The 19,424-nt window shown below is 42.5% G+C and overlaps 1 protein-coding gene across 2 annotated transcripts in view; it reads left to right on the top strand.

Annotated features, from left to right (window-relative positions):
- LOC117142230 (AF4/FMR2 family member 4) overlaps window positions 1-18,969 on the top strand; it is a 38,809-nt gene extending 19,840 nt beyond the window's left edge. The window contains exons 1-3 of one of the 2 annotated variants that reach the window (XM_033306082.1): window positions 7,476-7,985; window positions 12,323-12,979; window positions 15,692-18,969. In XM_033306082.1, coding sequence (XP_033161973.1) covers window positions 12,355-12,979; window positions 15,692-17,739 — 2,673 coding nt within the window. In that variant the 5' untranslated portion in view covers window positions 7,476-7,985; window positions 12,323-12,354 and the 3' untranslated portion in view covers window positions 17,740-18,969. Of the gene's footprint in view, window positions 1-7,475; window positions 7,986-12,322; window positions 12,980-15,691 lie in introns of those variants that run through there. The other variant, XM_033306081.1, reaches the window with a different exon arrangement.
- The last annotated feature ends 455 nt before the right edge of the window (window positions 18,970-19,424 follow it).

Here is a 19,424-nt window from a genome sequence, read left to right as displayed (position 1 = left end):
TTTATATCGTTTCACGTAACGAGTATTAGCTGCTGATTATTATTGAACAACAAGCGAAATGCTTTCAGCTAATTATTTGCCGACGTCAAGTTCATGAGAATTTGAAAGTCTCGAGGAAAACACAACTATGACGTCGCTTGCCCGCCCAGCCAAACAAATCCAAACAGAAGCTATGTGTGTGTGTGTGTGGGGGTGCGAAGTAAACACGGTCCATCTATACGATGTCTGTGCTCCACAGATATTTCGGGGCTAATTATAGGCTTGCAATTTCTGGTTCGTCATGGAGGAGGGGGCCTCTAAAAATATCTACCCCCCGAAAAGGCAGAGGAGCCAACAAGGAAATGGGCCACTAAATCAATAAAAACAGCACCACAGCACCAAAAGACGTGACACACTTCAGTTTGAATCAAAAATTCCACTCGACAACACTGCGAACATTAAAAATTACAAGATATATCGGGTATATCTACCCACCTCCCCGCTTGCCTTTCATCACAAGGGATATATATCTATATAGATATAAAATTAATGGCAATCTGGCAGCGTAAACATGACAAAATTTGTATCTCTAGCCGTGTGCCGTGTGCCTTGGCCCATTGTCCCACAAGCAGATAGTTTTGTGTCATTAGCCGCAGAGATGCCAGCGAGTAGTATCCATATGGCTGAGATGGAAAAGGCGAAACGAAAACTGAAAATTAATGATGCAACTGCGAAGTGTGTCACGGATGCGCCCAAAAGATACATATTTCCCCTCAAAGAATCTGCTCATTAGCAGCTGACAATATTGGAATATTGGTTCGCATTCGGCCGACTGGGTTGCCAGGCCCCCTTTGTGCCGCTAATCAAACGGATATATATGTATATACATTTTACCCGATATCGCCGGCTATAACAGCTATAAGGTATACTACACACTGTGTGTGCCTATATTTAGCCGTGCGACATCCATATATCCGTGTATATTATGCTGATTGACGCACAATGCTTTTCAGAGCGGCTTCTGTGACGCTGCCCGACTTATCTCTATATGGTTCTATATGGTAACACGTACGCAGTTCAATCTCCGATCTGTTATCTGTTATCAGTTATCTGAAATCTGTAATCTGTGACGTTCATGCCAATTGATAAGGAAACATAACATAATAATTCGCAACTGGCTAGGTGAAAATTTGGGTCAGAAAACTCACAGCAAAACGTCAGACGCATGTGTTTTATCTAATGATGATGAAAGAGGTGAAGAAATTGAATGGATTTTATTAAACGAACTAGTTCTTAAGCTATAAAAATAAGAACTTCTCACTGCACAGAAATCTTCGGCAATACATAAATATAGTGAGAAATTCATAAAGCCCAAAGTAAGCACGAAAAGCCCACTAAATCGCTACCGAGAAAAACTATCTCACTAAGCCAAATGAAAAACAATGAAAATCAATCATAAAACTGGAACTTAGATCACTAAAGTAAAAAAGATGCGCATTTGTCACAATTCTAAAATTAAAATGCCCCAATATCTTTCATTTTAGCCCAGCACAACAAATCGTAATATAAACTATCAACGGCATTTAGTGGGATTAACTTTTTGTGGCCGAAGACGGCACTCTCATAAATATACAAAAATCAAGAAAAAAAAGGCGAGAAAATGCTGCCCATGCACGCCCCATAAATAAAGCCATTAAAATGGAATTCAACGAATTTTCAGCGAGCGGCTAAATGCAATACGCCCAATCCATCAAAACGAGCGGAGATATTGTTAACAAAAAAAGAAAAGGCCGAAAAACGAGAAATGCAACCGAAAGTCTATTTTCCTTGCCACCCATGTGATTTGCCAATCATTGTGTGCGCTATTTTTAATTTTCGCCCATCTCGCAAAGAACTTAAAATTGAACGTCATTGGGAAAATAGTGTACGTAGTGTGTGAGTTCCTAAAATTACCTTGACCGAGCGTTTAGAAAATAACAAAAGCCTATAAATAGATTTTGGGGGGGAAAATCAAAGTGAGCGAAGCTGATTAAGCGCCGCAGAATTTATGAACTTGACGTGGAAAATTTATATTGTAATTATTTGGCTATTTGCACGCGGCGCTTTTCACGTCATTCCCGTGAGTATCGATGCGATGGGCAATTGGATTCTTGGATCTCTCGCAGCTCTCGCATCTTTTGTATCTTTCGGATTGTTTGCTGACGTATCCAGCGGATCGCGAGATCGCCGCCAGACCGCCTGCTGACTTTGGCCAATTTAGGTCTTGTTTCCTTTTGGGCGGCACACGTATTTGCTCTGCTGCTCTATTTTCTCTATTTTCGGCCAGCTGATTGGGCATTTTAGCCAATTTCCCCTCACCCTTCGCATCACTGGCCATAATAATAATAAAATAAAGATGAACGAACGTATTTCTGATTTGTTTTGGTTTGCGATTCTTCGCTTTTTGTTTTGGCCAAGTCTAAATATGTTCATCGACAAGCGTTTTTAAAATTAGTTCGTGTGAGCCACGCGTTTTATATTTAGAAGATTGCCATGTTTTTCATGTGCGCCAAAAACACGCAAAAAAAAAAACATGAGCATTCAACATAAATAGCGCATATGAAGTACTTATCAAACACATTCGTGCCATCTATTTCCGATGCCATTTCATTTGACCCACTTTCACCAGACGACCAATCAGGCTGAGTCGAGCGGCTTATTCCTAATTGGGATTGCGCCGAGTTATTATTTATGAATATTCATGTTTGTGCCAAAACTCATAGAGTTTGCAATTAGACAAGAGCTTTGCTGCCGTGGGCAGCTGCTAAACAATTGCCAGGCATTTGGTTTTTCGCTTTCCAAAATTGAGACTGACAAATTGGACAACGCAGAGAAAGTGTTAGCTAAAAATCCTGAAAAATATGTATAATAAAGAAAAATCGATATACAACTAATACATATTTTTCAACAATTTATGCAGACTTTTAATCACGAGATAGGCTCATAGTGATGTCTTCTTTACGGCTCATAAACTGCCACACTCTAATCAACTTCAGGATTTTCCAAAAGTCGAACTGCAACAATTTTAGTGTCACTAATTATCTTACTAATTTCCTAGATTTTATGCACTTGTTTTGGAATACTGACAACTCATAAAAAACCGAAAATCAAATTTAATTCTCACCTCATTTTTCGCCGACCTCTCATCAAAAAAAGGGGGGGAAAATGGCGCTGGAGATGTCTCTCTGTTTCTCTGATTCTCCTTGCCCGCCCCGCCCACTGCTCGCCCCCAACGCTCTATTTCAGCCAATGGAATATTTTTTGAGGGTCTTGAAATGTTTAAATTTCTAATTTGTGTCTCTGAACAACAATATTTCCCCCCTTTTCGCTGTTGACTGCAGCAATTTACGGCAACATGCCAAGATCATAAAGCATATTATGATGCTCATAAATTAACTGAAATAAAATATAAACGAACAAAAATCCACATTTTATTTATGAATTTTTACAACGAAAATTATACGGACAGAAGGTGTATAATATTAAACTTCACTCGCTGCCTCGATTTATATTTTATGTCCTGGCAATTAGCAGGTTGGGAAATTTAAGCGCTATCAAAACGGTTACTTCGTAATAATTATATGTTAAGTTTATATATGTATAGAGGTATATAAATTTATTCACACCTCAAATCCAAAGCCGCTGACGACGCCCACTTGTCGATTGGTTTATGGCTCTCACCTATTTGGCCGAAACCAAAATGAAGTTGGCTTGCGTAATGCGCAGCAGCAGCAGCAGCAGCAGTAGAAATTAAGTTCGTTTTCAAGCGGAGTGAAAACCCTACAAAAACCCCATTGGGCAAAAATAAAAATGAGAAACACAAAACAATTTCAGTAGCGAGGGCAATCCAAAGACTTGCCAACCAATAACAAGTGAATAGAAAGCCACACAGCCGCAACTCAAGTGAATCTCATAGATACACTTGTATCTATGCGCTGGAGTGGAAGCGGGATGGCAGCAAACGAGTTGCACTGCCAGTCAATACGCTTTTAATTACAGCCTACGCGTGGCGAGAGCTGTAACTCAAAAGTTGCCCTAACAAAACTTTTCACCATTTACGGCAAAACGCGGACCTTGGCCAAAAGGACAGACAGACAGACGGACAGACTCAAGCTCGGCTTGGTGGCATTGATGGCAATGTTTGTTTGTTGGTTTGTTTATTTGTCAGCTTTTGGATTTTATATATTTGTAGCTGCATCTGTCGTGTATCTGTATCTGTGACTGTGACTGTGTCTGTGTCTGTTTGTCTGCGCTGGGCGCGTGCCATGTGTCATCTGGCTTGCGACTCGAGAGTTGCGACTTGCGACTATCTAACGCCTCTGCCTCATCAGCCGTCGTCTCAGCAATTGACCCACGCACGTTCAGCAACGTTCTCAATGCGATAACACGGCTGAGGAAACCCACACATCTGTGAAATTGGCATATAGACAGATATAGATATCAATGCGATGTTGGATATTCAGATAGGCAGGGCACCATGAATCGAACTAAGCACGCAAAAAGGGTGAATAAATTAGCTGATCATGGCGTATTTTCAAGGCACTGGTTTCTGAGTTGCAGAAAATTTATCAAATATATATGTAATCCTTGAATTTACTTTATTAAATTATTTTACAGATATTTTATTGTAAGAGAAACGCAAGAAAAAACACTTTAATTGGTCGCACTCGCATAAAACTTCACTATTTGACATTAAGCACAAGCTAAGACTTTTTATTAGATGTGTTACATGTGCCCACCTCAACTTCCAGCGGTAATTAGTTTGTTAAAACCACAAAAAATAAAAAAAACCATCAATGACTGTGTGCCAATTTATGTAGACATCTGTGTTGGGCACGTTTATTGGAGGCCCGACCTGTCCTGGGTGCGCTGTCTGTGAGATACTGCCACCAAATTGGGCAAAAGGTGCAGTGCTGGAACAACTAAGTCATCAAGAGTCATCACCTGGCAGCTCAGCTGCTCCTAAGTCACAAGAACGCCCCCCACAAGCGAATGGAATCCGAATGGCAGCCAACCAGCAACCATGTCCATCTTTGGATGATCGGCAATCAGACAGCCAGGCAGCAGTCAGTCAGTTAGTCAGTTAGTCAGTTAGTCAGTTAGTCAGTTAGTCAGTCATTCAGTTAGTCAGCCAGTCAGCGGGCAGCGAATAATTTACAATGGCCACAAAAGTGTATTTTTAGATTGTGCAAACTATTTTCGTGGGTGTTTTGTCAGGGGCTGGGGCACCCAGGCGCCCCTCTCGCCCTTCACCACATTCAATGCTCCTCGGGAATAATATAAAACATCAACAGAGCACACGAAAATGTACGGTGAAAAATTATAGAAATTTTCTGAATAGATTTGGCTATATTTAGCGTAATGAGTTTTCATTTTCCGCGCTACCGACACGATGAAAAGCACAAGTTTTATTGGCGTACGTTGGCCTACAGGTGGCTTCTACGTGGCCATTTCCCTTTGCTCTATTTTAACAATATTCCCCCTTCGATTTCCCTGATCGGTCAGCATTATGTGAAGGTTAAAAATAATCGGGAGCGAAGCGATTTGTATTTATTTTGTTTGGCAAAAAACTTTCACAAATGAGGCAAAGTTCTATTTTTGGGTGGGGGCGCATATATCTGTATCTGTATCTGTATCCGTATCCCTTGTGTATCCGCCAGATATCTGACGTACTCAGTTGTTGTGTGCCGCTCAACTTTTTGCCGGCAAAAAAACCAAAAAGAAAACATATCTTCAGGTGTTTATTTTTAGGTCATGGCGTGTGCTCCAATCAACATATACAAAAAAAAAGTGTCTCGATTATTCTGAGGTTTTCTTAATTAACCCGAACCATTTTAGTTAACCCATCCATAAGCTTAAACTGTGAAGATTTTTATTCGAATTCCTATGCAGCGTCGCCCAAATTTTATTTTCGCACTATTTGCAACTGCAGTTTTGTTTATGTTTCGCAGTAAAAACATTTGCGGAATTATTGCCACTGCACATTGCACATTGCACATCTGACGTGCAACCTTGTCCTTAGCACATGAAAACTGTTGTTTCGTTTACAATGTGAACGAATGATAAACATATGAACCGAAATTCCAAATGCTGTCCATTTTCAAATCGGGCAGAAAAAGAACAGAGGAACACGGAACTTACATACATTGTTAGGAAATTTTAATATAAGCTAGATAAAATATGCCTAAAAAATATTATTAAAAACATGAGCGAAAAATAGCAACAACATATTCGTGTTATTATTAAAAAAATATATATTTTTTTAATATATATAACTATATTTGAAATATTTCTTGAGATTTTACAAGTTCAGTCAAGCACATAAATATTTTCCACCAGTCACATAAATCAATCAACTTAAGAAGTTTTCCATCTTACATAATTCTCACGAAAATCAGTCAACAGAACCTATGGTTATATCAGTATCAAACGATTCCACTGACGCGTATAAATGAACCGCATTTCATTAAGTAACTTCCAAGTTGATTGAAGATTCATGGGAACTTTTCTTCCCTGGCCTTTTGAATTCTCGAAAAGCTTTTAGAGCATCCAATTGTCCAAACTGACTTGTTAGAGTTCATAAAAGTGCCCAATTACCTCGAAATTGCCCAAACAAATCCCCAAGTGAAATTGTTTAAGACAGATACTTGCCAAAATACTTCCAAACAATTTCCCACCCTGACCTTTGCTGCCTACCGTGAAAAGTATCTCGGATATGCAATAATCCCAGACATCGACCCAAAAACTGTCCATAAATGGTCAAGTGAATCATTTGTTTAGAAATTGGTACATTTTTGGCGGCCGGCTCATGCAAACGATTTTCGGATGGACCTCAGTTGTTTACGTCGATGCGAAAATTGCTATGTCTAATGGGCCGCAATTTTCGCGCACACTGATGACGTATTTCGGGAAATCATAACATTTGCCAGCCGCTAAAAGTCTCACACAAGCGCACGAATCGATGGATATACACACACATACCTATACACAAATGGTCATGGTATGGGGGGTACCTGTTGTATTATTTTTACCTCAAGCGAGACCGGAGAGAATCGAAGTCGAAAAGCGTTGCTTGCCCGAAGTGAGAGTGGGAGAGCAACGAAACTCACCACGGCGGAAAGGCCTGGCAAACTGTTGATTGGCTGGAGTGCGCGTGCGCGATGAAAATGGCTGCAGTGTAGGGAGGCAACCAGACCTACGATTGGATCAACATCGGGCCGCCAAACCGGCCGGCTATACAACACTCGCACACACACACACATATATATACTATACATTCGAGACATATGACGTCGATGAGCAGCGAGATTTCCCCGCCACAGAGAGCGCGAGTTTTTCGATTTCGATTTCGACTCTGAGGCGCGTGCCGCCCGAGCAGGGGCATTGCGGACAAAGCAGTGTGTGTGAGCGCACAGCGATGTTGAGTTTCATTCATAAAAACCGAAAGAGGGCGCATCTCGTGCCTCAGTTGTGTTCGGACAAGCAAACGCGACGGTTGAAATAGAATTATCTAAAAAGCGAGCTAGCTAGCAAGAAATCAAGAAAGCCAATTCAGAAGCAAACAATATACAGATATATATATGTTCAACGCGGAATATAAATTGAAAGCAACGTTTGTGAAGTGAAAAAAAATAAGTTAGTGCCAAAAAGAAAAATATTTAAAGAAAAAATAAAGCATAGAAGCAATTTCGTGCTTATCAAAACTTAAACTGAAGTAAAAGTGAAAGGATATTGCGGCATTTGGCGACGGCATGAATGAAAGCCAACCGCCTTATAAGATGATTACACGAGCAGTGCTTTATTGATTTTTGCCTCGCAGTGAGAAAGAGAACGAAACTTTCGTCAAACTGACTGTGAAAATTTCGCAGAACATCTAGGAGCGACGAAAAGCCGAGAAGGCAACAAAAACAAAAAAAAAGACAAGGGAAAACCCTTTGAATTCTTCTGCAAGTGCCATTGCGATCCAGGTGGGTGTTTGTTGAAAAAGTGAAGTTAAGCCAAACATTTTAGTGACTCTCGCTAATATATATAAGTTCCAAAATTGTGGTCGTTCCTTAAATTTAATGAAAAATGTTCTGTGATTCTGTTTGAATTATTGGTCAGCGAATTCAATTTATAAGAACGCTAAGAAGCATAAATTTAATTGCTGATTTATGTGCGCCGCCTTGTCGATGGGAAAATTCAATTTTGGGCGAAGAAACATTTTTGAGACTTCCTATTGGCATTTTGAAATAAATTTTAAAAAAATTTCAAATATCTAGTATGATTTTAATAGATCAGAGAATTTGTGATTTTGTGTAAATAATTTAAAAAAAATAATAATAATATCCAACATAATAATAATTTTGAAAAACCCCGAAGCTTTGGGTTTTATGAATAAATTTGATAGTTTCGGAAGCCATTTGCTAATATAATCCTGCATCTCTTAGTATAAATATACTATAGCCGGACTATATTATTTTCTCAGTTTTAGATGAAAGATATAAAAATTCATTTAACGCATAATAAAAATTTCTGCACGTTATTTAGAAGGCACCTGGGCGCAGAGACACAGCCAAGCGGCAAAATTTACGACCTGCAACTATGTATAAACGAATTTATGTGGCCAAGCACAAGTGCACTCTGCATTAGCCATTTGCAGTTTTTGTAATTAAATTATTGTCATACACTTAGTGCTCAATTAAAAGAGCAATCTGCTCAGCTCAGTTGTTTACAATTTGATGGCAAATGTTTTTCGTTCGTCTGCATTCCACACATAATGCACTTAATGTACATACATATCATACATATCCTCCGATCCGTCACGCTCCCCAAACGCCCAAAAGCTTTCCCGCTAATGCACTTCCTAGTTGTGGAATGGAAAAACAATTAGCAAAATGATTTACATGCAACCTCCCATAACCGAGCCATCATCTATCATCTATCAATCCCAAAGCTTTTCCATCGCTTTTCGTCGAATTTTCGTATTTGAGCAATTAATTATGAGATCAAAACAAAAGGTGCCGACGCCTGCGATGAACGGGTCATCGTAGAGTTCACTTAACACTTGCCGCAGTTGCCAAATGGCACTTTGACACCAAATCCCCCAGCTCCTTTGGATTTTTCTCAAACTTTAAGTGACCGAAATGCGTGAAGTTGCCGTCGGTAGTGCGTTTTTTTTTATTATTTCTTCTTGTTTTTCGTGCGTTTTGGCTGCCAAGTCAAACAAGAAAATTTTCATTTAAGTGCCCACTAAAATGATTTCAAACAAAGAGGCGAAAAAGCAATCTTTATAAAAATATACATATTCGGTGTGGTGTTGTTGTCTGGCCCGCGGCTGTTTATTTTCATTAATTGTTCTCATGAGGAGGGAAAACAGGCAACCAGAGCTGTTGGCATGAAAAGTGTGACAAAGTGTTACGCATGCAAAAGACGGCGGCAAAAGATACATTTTCATGTTGTCCATGTTAACTTGTTGGACACTCCTGGTGAAGGGAGGTTGGTGGTGCACGGGGGATTGGGAGATGGGGAGATGGGGTTCCTGCTCCCGCTGTGTGAATGATGGACTTTGTTGCCGCCCGGCCATTCCATCATCGTTTCGTTTTGGCTCCGTGTCGCATGCAACTTGCATGTTTTCTATCTATGTATCTGCAAGATACTTTTTCCCTCCAACACACACACATGCACACACACCTTTGACTAATGATCGCCATCCCTTCTCCTTTAAACGTTTCTCCAATTTCTCCTCATATTAATAACAAAAGAAAACAAAGCAAAAACTTGTATTATTATTGTTATTATTAATTGAGATATTTTTTTTTTGTTATTTCGTGCTGTGTACCAAGGCTGTGAATGCAAATCTGTCGATATTTGAGTACCGTATAGTATTGCACAAGATCCCCCGAGACAACAAACTTGTAGTTTATTTTCGGAGCCGTTAAGTAGCCAAAGGTCGCTTAGTGCGTCTCAAAATTTAATCCTCAATGAGGTCTTCAGTGCTGCCAATGAAAACAAATGGTTAAAAGTCGAAAAATAACCTGGGACCTGGGGGTCAGTCATGGCCTATCCTATGCCCCTTCCTCAATTGCCAAAGCAAACAAATTGGCGCCCATCTATCCGATTGTTAACACTCTCGAAATAATAATAATGGGGGAGGGGGAGGGGGGTTAAAAAAGAGCGTATAGAACTCCAGGTGGAACTATGGAAATGGCTAGAGTTATAGCGACAGCTGCAACCGGTTTGGCAAAACTTAATTAAAATAATATCAACATAACAATTTTTTCATGCTCGGCGCTTTATTTTTTTTTTTTTTTCCTTCTTCCTCATCGAGCCGTTAAATGTATCTTTCGGATATCCATCTCACTCTGGCGCACAGCCACTGCCAATATTCATTCATGGCTAAGAGATCTTGACGTGTGTTGTGTTGGTTGTCTGTCCTACTACACTAAAAACAAAATCAGGAAAAATGCTATGCAAAAATATGCAGAGTGAAAGAAGTCAGGGGATCCGGGCCGGAGACAAGATTTACAATATACATAAACGCAGACGGCGGTTCGAAACAGTGGCACTTGCCTAAGACGAACGTTGAGCCGGAAAAACTCTAAATGGTAAATGGGCGCCAAACAAGATCTCCAAAGCGATTGCGCTGTTAGTCAGTCGAAGTTTAATTCCACAGCCAATCGTAATCTTCTTAGGCAGTTGCCACTGTAGATAAGCAACAGCATCGCTTGCCGTTGTTGGTTTTTCTTGATTTTTTTTTCATTTAAGGGAGTGTCAATTGTTAGCCAAGTTATTAAGAACCACAGGGGAAGACAAAGACCGGGCCAAGAAGTCCAAAGAGGTGGCAGTCGGGCTCGATTCGATGCTCTACTCCAACCAGTTTTTCAGACTTTGAAAGGTTCGAGGTATTGGATTTTATTTCGGCCGCCCGCGGATGATTCATGTGGCAAGCCAGTGAAGAGAGAAAAAAAAAATAATAAAGGCAGATACAAATCTTTGATCGACTGTAAAAATTATTGACTCGGGCGCATAATTTTATGAATGAACAAAACACAAAAAGGCACAAAGCACAGCACGCGCGGGCTCAGCCAACACAGATGTGTATCCACAAGATGCGGTGTAAATGTATCTGTATCTGCATCTGTGGCTGTAGCTGTATCTGAGTCGGTATATCTGCGGCCCGACGTTTTTGAATGTAATTTCACTCGCTGCCCGTCTCGAGTGCACTTTGCCATGGAAATTATGCGTGAAATCAAATGTAAATAAAGGAGGAAAAAAGCAAAAGTGCCAAAAGCGGGACACACTCTTCCGCCGATGTTGCCTCTTCGTACATCCGACAGATACGCCGTGGCACGGTAGTTATTTTGGCGCATAGCTGCCTGTCAACACAAGTGCACTTGTAATGCAAATCAACGCGGTCAAGCCTTTGCCACGGCGGAAAAAAAAATACAACACAAAAAAGGAAAAAAAACTAAAAATAATAAAATAAAACAACACTCGAGAGCCTCGGATGACGCCACATCGAATGGCGGGGGAAGACCCAGACCCAGTGCCGCAAACTCGTTGCAGATGGCAATCGCAAATTCGGTTAGTTTATCTGTGATAAACACACATAGCCATGGATAACCGCAAAATAAATAATAAGCCAAGTTTATGTGGCATTTGTTTAGAAAAATTGGCCAGCCACATCTCTAATTGAGAGACTTGCATAAGTTCGCGGCAGTGGATTGCGTAAGGTCACCGAATGACCCACTTCCCGGAATCGAGGTCCGATCCCAAACCTGTGGGGTGACGAGGATGACAATGATGATGAAGATGATGAGCCAGCCATGGGAAAGACGACTGTTCTACTTCTCAGGGCTTGGAGCTGCTAAGTGCTTAATCGATCTTAATTTAATTGCCTGCGATCGCAATCGTGGGCGCAGGCAGGAGGCGAAAGTCTTTGCGACAGATCCCCAAAGACGACAACTCGATGGCAAATTAAATTGTTAAGTAATTTCGCCACTTGATGACCCCAAGTACTCACTCCTCATTCACCAAACGGGTTATGCAATCGAACAGCTGTCGTGGCAAATCAATTGAAAGCCGAAGTGCGCGGCATTCGCAATTATGATTTTGCATGAGTCCGTCTGCGGTCAGCAGCTTTGATTGCACTCGACATTTCGTCTTAAATTTAACAGAAATATATCAGTTCGGAAAAATTAGTTTGAAACTATAAGCACATCATAACTTAAGTATAAATTCTAGTTATAAATAGTTACTTTGCAAACTTATATATAATACCTAAGTTAAAGTTATTAATTTGAATTTCTTTCTATTTTTGCAGGCGGCGTAGCCCCTGGAACTCCATCAGCGGCCATGATCATGGAAGGGCTTGAAACCCTGGTGGCGCCAACGCATCACGCATTCCTGCTCACCGAGACGGCCGCGGCCGCCCACTTCAATGTGCTGAGCTTCGACACCTGTCTGTTCAAGACGAGCACGGCGGCCCAGAGCAGCGGCAGTCCGTCGACGGCCACCTACCTGAGTCCCGCCCAATTCGGCGGCAGTCATCACGGCGGCGCCAGCACCAGCAGCAACTCCCAGAACTCCTCCTCGACCGCATCCTCGTCGTCCTCGCTGCTCCACTACACCACCGCTTCGGCAGCTGCCGCTGCTGCAGCCGCCGCCGCTGCATCCGCCAACAACTCGGTGCTTCGTGCCCGCAACCAGACGGCCACGCCCACCCAGGGCGGCAGTCCGGGACACGTGGCCGTTCAGCCCAGCGCCACCGCCAGCAGCGGACGCAGCTCGGCCTCCCATCTCAGCCTGCTGAACACCAGTGGCCAGCACAGTCCCACCTCCTCGGCCGTCGAGCAGGTGGAGGCCCACAAGCAGCTGATCGAGGCGCTGCCGGGTGACCTCAACACACCGGTGACCACGTCCAGCGATATTCCCTCGTTCTTCGGACCCACCACCGTCGTGGAGCCACCGCCCATTACTGGTGAGTACTAAAGACTATGCAAGACTTGGACAGGTAGTTTCATAAAGAGAGATCTTATAAGGAATTATAATTAATACAAAGCATATAAACATCTTGAAATCATCTTAAACTTATAGAAAGTTGAAGTTGTGCTTCATAATACTTTACAATTTTAGTTGGACAGTTAGTTGAACTATTGATAGTTAGTAGTTACTCGTATCTCCTTAGAAAGGAACTACCGCAGACGCCCGATAAATACCACGATCCTCGAGTGGAGTTAATTTAGAACGTAGCGAAAGTACATATATATTCCTTGTCAAGATAGTTCAATATTGTAATACGGCCTATAAATCGTGGACACAAAAGCCTCAAAACATTTATAGAGTTTTGCCTGCTGGCTGGCTGCGCCCCACCATCGGTGGGATAGGAAAAGTCTGGCCGTGAGTTTTCTTTATCTGCTGCTAATGGATGCAGCTTGCAGCTGCCACATGTTGCAGTGGCAGCAGTGGCGCAGTTGCAGTCCGCATGGAGTCCGCAACTAATCCGTTGTCAGTCCTAAGTCTCAACATAAATCAGCTCGAGCGGAGAGCGCAGAAAATGTCGTTATGTTGGCCCATATCTTGACTTACTTCTGCGCCACTCCAAAGTATCTCGGCTTTGTCTTTCACCGGACGACTTACCACAACCTTTTCTCCCTTCGGCTTGCCCCCGCCACCTTGCCCCACAGCCGCAAGTTCAAAATCGAAAATTAACATTCGAAAATGCTCAAGTACCAATTTTTGAGGCATTTCTTTATTTGCACGTCTTCTGATTTGTTGATCTTGTTTTTCAATTTTGGATTTCTTTTTTTCATTATTATTTTGAGATTTTGTTATTTGGTGTGTGCGTGTGTGCCTTAATAAATTCGTTTCGTATTATTAAGTTATGAGGCATTTAAAGCGGCCTCCAGCCAAGAGTTGCATATATGTATATACTTTTGGTCTTTGCTCACATAAATATAAATTAATAAAAATGTTGACATCCCAATGGCTATATCGCCGTATAGACTTCACAAAATTTATGTCATAAAATTTTCAGTTTTATTTTTGCGCTCACTTTTCATTAATGTCAAATAAAATTGAATTTTGCAATGATCACGGCGCAGCAGCGTTCTCATATTTCTAAGACTGCATAATAATAATAAAAAAAGAAACAGCAACAACATCGCTTAATTAATCTAGAGAAGGCAACAACAGCGGCGCATGTATTAAACATTTCCGTTCAGTGTCAATGTTTCGAGCGCAATTTTCTCACCAGACGCTGCCCCCAGATACGCGTACCATATCGGACTTGTATATATATACTTATGTATATATCTACGGACATATGGAGCTGCATTTCTAATTGAATTAAGGCAAAGCAAATAAAGTATACTAGATTTGCTGCTGCTGCTATCAAAAACAATTGAGTTTAATTGCTCTTCTCTTCGCTGCCACAAAAGAATGACAAATTTTCGCCGAGAGCGTGTAGATCCATTGAAAATGCATAAAAACATATACCAGATTCATTTGGGTCTAAAATATGTTTTAGCTATAAAGTTTGCCAGAAGCCAAAAAAATGTCACTCGTAAATTCTGGCCACAACCCACGCAGCGGCGACTTCTTGGCCAAAACGCTAGAGAAAGAACAGCGAAGCAGCAGAACGGCAGAAATCATAGACATGGGCAATTTTCAAATGAAAATCCATTAAAACAATTTGCATGACAATGATGGAGCGGCATTTAATCGCCAAACTTGGCAAGCTGGCGAGAAACTGCTGGCCATGTCTCACTCGGATTGGAGGGTTTGGACGAGCTGGTCGACCAAGGCTCCATATTGGCCAGACTGGAATGCGTCTGCTTTCGGGCCTGTCACAAAATTAAACATAATTTGTTGTCAACTTTTTCTTCTTTCTTTTTTTTTTTTTTTTTGTTTGCTTTGGGGGCACACATACATAATTTGCTTTGGCTTGCAAATATATTTTATGGAACAATAGAAACGCTATCGCGAAAATTTCTGTGAATCCCAATGCATTGCGAAAACCAGATTGATGTCGCAGCACATTAGGCGCATTGCAACTCAATCAATATCCAGGCTAAAGCTCAAGTCCAAGCGGCATTAATGACGACAATCGTGAGCAGTAAAAAAAAGGGGGACGGGGGTAGGAAAAGAGCAGAGCTGGAAAGATATATTCCCGGCCTGGTAGCCGCGTAATTAGTCTTCTCGCCGACACTTTTGCTGCCTGGCCCCCAATGGCAACTGGCAGCTTCTGCACTTCTGCTCCTCTGGCCTTCTGGGCACGATGAGCGATGAGCGATGATGCGACCTCCCGTGTCGTTCGATTTCCGCGAAATCAAAGCGCGCCCAGCTGCAGTTGCAGTTGCCCAGTGCCAATGCCAATGCCGTTCGGGCGAACTGTGATTGATATCGTTGCAACAGCAACATCAGCAGCAGCAACACCAGCAACTCAAGCGACACCAGCAATCAAGGCTTTCAGGGCAAATGATTTACTTTTTCATATAACCCAAATATCAGCCAGAGGGTTTCATTCTGTCATAATGCGGCATGGAATTCTTTAGAAATTTATGCAAAAACAAAACAGATCTTAGGTCCAAGAAATATTGCACTCTTATGACTTTTAAATCATTAGGATGAAAGTATCCCTTTAAGAAGAACCACTAAACTAACTCAAATATCCTTTGTCCCTCAATTGCAGGTTCCATCGAATCCGAGGATCTATCTTTGGAACCCCAGGTGATATCTGTGGCCAGTCCCGTGTTGTCACATTGCAGTCCGTTGAAAGAGGAGCGCAGCACTCCGCCAGCATTGGCCATTGTCAAGGAAGAATCAAGTAATAATAGTTGTAATATGTACCCACAACACAACAACAACACCACAACATCATCATCAACAACCACAACAAGCAAACAGACAACAAGCGAAAGCAACAACAGCAACACCGAGTGCGTTGGCTCACCAGGCAACCATACACAATCACACCAACAGCAACAACAACAGCTGCAACACAACAACACGAGCAGCAACCACAGCAATTGCCACCACAGTCACCAACAGCAGCAGCAGCAGCAACAACAACACATGAGCTCCCCGCAACATCAATACCAACAACACCAAATATTACACCAACAACAACAATTGCCAAATCACCACCATCATCACCATCACCACCACCACCATCACAGTCAGCTACAACAACTCCAACAACAACAGCAACAACAACAACAGCAGCAACACCAACAACAGCCGCTACACCAACAACAGCAACTGCAACACCAGCAGCAGCAACAACACCACCAACAACACTATCAGCAACATGCCATTCAACACCAGCAATCACAACAGCAGGCTAGCAAAATCTCATATCGTGGCATTTTCACCACCACAGGCAACGCGATGAACGCAGCAGCTGCCGCAGCAGCCGCCGCAGCACAGCAGCAACACCAACAGCAGCAGCAGCAACTTCCCTCGCCACAACTGGGCGTCCTGACCGGACCGATGTCTCCGCCCTCAAATAGCTTGGGCAACAGCTGGGGTCTGCCCAGTCCGGACAAGACCATGTTCCAGCCGCCCCTGTTCAGCCTGCCCGCTCACTATGCCACCATGCAGCAACAGCAGCAACAGCAACAACAGCAGCAGCAGCAGCAACAGCAAGCGGCAGGAGCTGCTCCCTCGCCCTACGACGATGGACGAGCTGCAGCAGCAGCGGCGGCACAGCACGCCGAGCTCTTGGGCTTGACCATGGATTGCACACCTCTCTTGCTGAAACAACCGCCGCCAACTTACGCCGGAGCCTCCGCCGGCTTCCCGGGTCTGGGTGACCTGCACAGCAGCCACGAGCAGCAGTTGCAACAGCAACAGTATGTGCGATCACAGCCGAAATACCAGTGGCTTGACTCACCAGCGGACTATGCCCAGCAGCAACAGCAAGTGCAGCAGGTGCAGCAACAGCAGCAGCAGCAGACTCTGGTGCTGCCAGGACCCACTTCATCCGCCAGTTCCAGCAATGCCGCTCTGGGCGTTTTGATACCCAAGCAGGAGAACTATCCCGACATGCAGCCCAGCTCGAATGGCACGGGCTATTCCGGCGGATCCGGTGGCAGTTCGGCGGCAGCTGCTGCCGCCGCTGCTGCAGCAGCAGCAGTGCAACTGGCCGAGTACAGTCCATCCACCAGCAAGGGACACGAGATCCTGTCGCAGGTCTATCAGCAGAGCACTGTGCCCTTGAAACTGGTGCCCGTGAAGCCGCGCAAGTATCCCAATCGCCCAAGCAAGACGCCCGTGCATGAGCGACCCTACGCCTGTCCGGTGGAGAACTGCGACCGTAGGTTCTCCCGCTCCGACGAGCTCACCCGCCACATACGCATCCATACGGGCCAGAAGCCCTTCCAGTGCCGCATCTGCATGCGCAGCTTTAGTCGCAGTGATCACCTCACCACCCACATTCGCACCCACACCGGCGAGAAGCCCTTCAGCTGCGACATTTGCGGCAGGAAGTTTGCTCGATCCGATGAGAAGAAGCGCCACGCCAAGGTGCACCTGAAGCAGCGCATCAAGAAGGAGAAGGTGCGCGGCGAACAGCAGCAGCAACAGCAACAGCAGCAGCAGCAACAACAGCAGCAGCAGCAGTTGCAGCAGCAACAGGAGCAGCATCATTTGAGCCTGCAGCAACATCAGCAGTACCAGCAGCATCACCTGCTGCACTCCGCCGATTTGGCCATAGTCACCTCCAGTGCGAGCATGTAGAGACTAGAGAACTCGGCATCCAGCGTTGACCAGGCCAAGACTCCAACTCCCACACCAGCTCCGGCTGCAACACAGAAAGTGAGTCTGGCCCTGGCCCTGGATCTCGACGAGAGCGCCTTTCCCTTCGAGCTGACATCCGACTATGGCACCCTGTCGCCGCTCACCAGTCCCAGGCAGTTCAATTACGTGTGGGTGGGCCAGGACTCCAGCCAGCCCTTCTTCTACAAGGACAACGTCAGCGTCCAGGAGAAGTAGAGCTCATCCGGGGCGATCCGTCGAGGGGAATCAATCGCTGATGCTGAATAATCACTTAGTGTATACTGAACTATAGTCGTAGGAACGGGGTTGTGCTATCAGCAAAATCTATGCAAGACATTAAATAGTAGAGAAGATACAATATGCTACAGTTAGCCTAGATAATATTTCACACATCCAAGAATGGTCAGGATAGGAAATCGAGATATCGAGTAATCATGAAATTAAGAATCAAGAAATCGAGCAAGCAAACAGAGTTACTAACCATACAAAGCCTAACTAAAGCAAATTGATGATTACTAACTATATTCGATGTAATTGAAATGGGAAAATATTTAACTTATGTCTCTAATACTGTGATCTCATGTGTAATAATTATTAATTTTAATTTCTTTACATAACTGCAAGTAACCAGTAATAATTTTAAAAATTATAATCCTTTCGCCTTTGCCTAGCTAATGTTCATTTTATAAAAATGCTAACACAAACAAAACACACAAACACTAATTTATTGCATTTTAAACTAATTATACATATACGTATGTATATCTATTATAATTATTAACTTATTATCTTAAAGGTTTAGATTTAGGTTTTAACATACAGAATACACGAAAACGAACAACACACACAAATCTTAGCATATCAGTTTTTCCTCTAAGCATTATAAATTGCATAAGTTCAAAACAAAAGTTACTTTTTAAATCGGAAAATGGAATTTTCGTGTGCTAAAAACGAGAAACTTGTTTAATGGAAACGGAAACGAAAACTTAAAATTGAAAAATGAACCCAGTGTACTTCCTTAATTGATTCGAAATCAAAACGGCAAATGGAAATGAAATGTTATTATACATTATAAATACATATATTTATCTTGAATACGTTTATGTTCAATCTACTGTAGAAAGGAATTTCTTCTTAGTTCGTAATCGTTTATTTAAGTTTAATTAATTTTTATATTATTAGTTTACTTTACCTTGCAAAATATATAACAATTTTTTAAAAAACATATTTCATTTGTGTTATTATTTATTAGTTATGTTCGTTTCTTTCAGTCCAAAATTGATTTTCAAAACCAAAAAAAGAAAACGAATGGTGCATGCTAAGTAGATGGTTTCGGCTCGTAGTATTTGGCAATAAGGATCGCATAAAACGTTAAGAACTTCGTAGGTGTTAGACAATAGAAATATTGAATACGCAGCAGTACAAGTACAAGAAATTCAATCCAACAGTCCTAAACTCGAACCTTATTCCAAGAACTATGTATTTTCCATAGCTTTACGAACTTTTGTATGGCTATGAATCACACAGTATACCTTTAAAATAAGTATAAATGAAATTAGATAACGAAATTTTAATGCTCGGCTTATTCTGAATGAGTCTGGCGCCTCAAAAATGATAGCCTAACGAACTTGAAACGAAGTAGAAAG

The sequence above is a fragment of the Drosophila mauritiana genome, chromosome 3R (genome assembly GCF_004382145.1).
Source record: "Drosophila mauritiana strain mau12 chromosome 3R, ASM438214v1, whole genome shotgun sequence".
Lineage (NCBI taxonomy): Eukaryota > Metazoa > Arthropoda > Insecta > Diptera > Drosophilidae > Drosophila > Drosophila mauritiana.
This window is presented reverse-complemented; position numbering and strand designations above follow the sequence as displayed.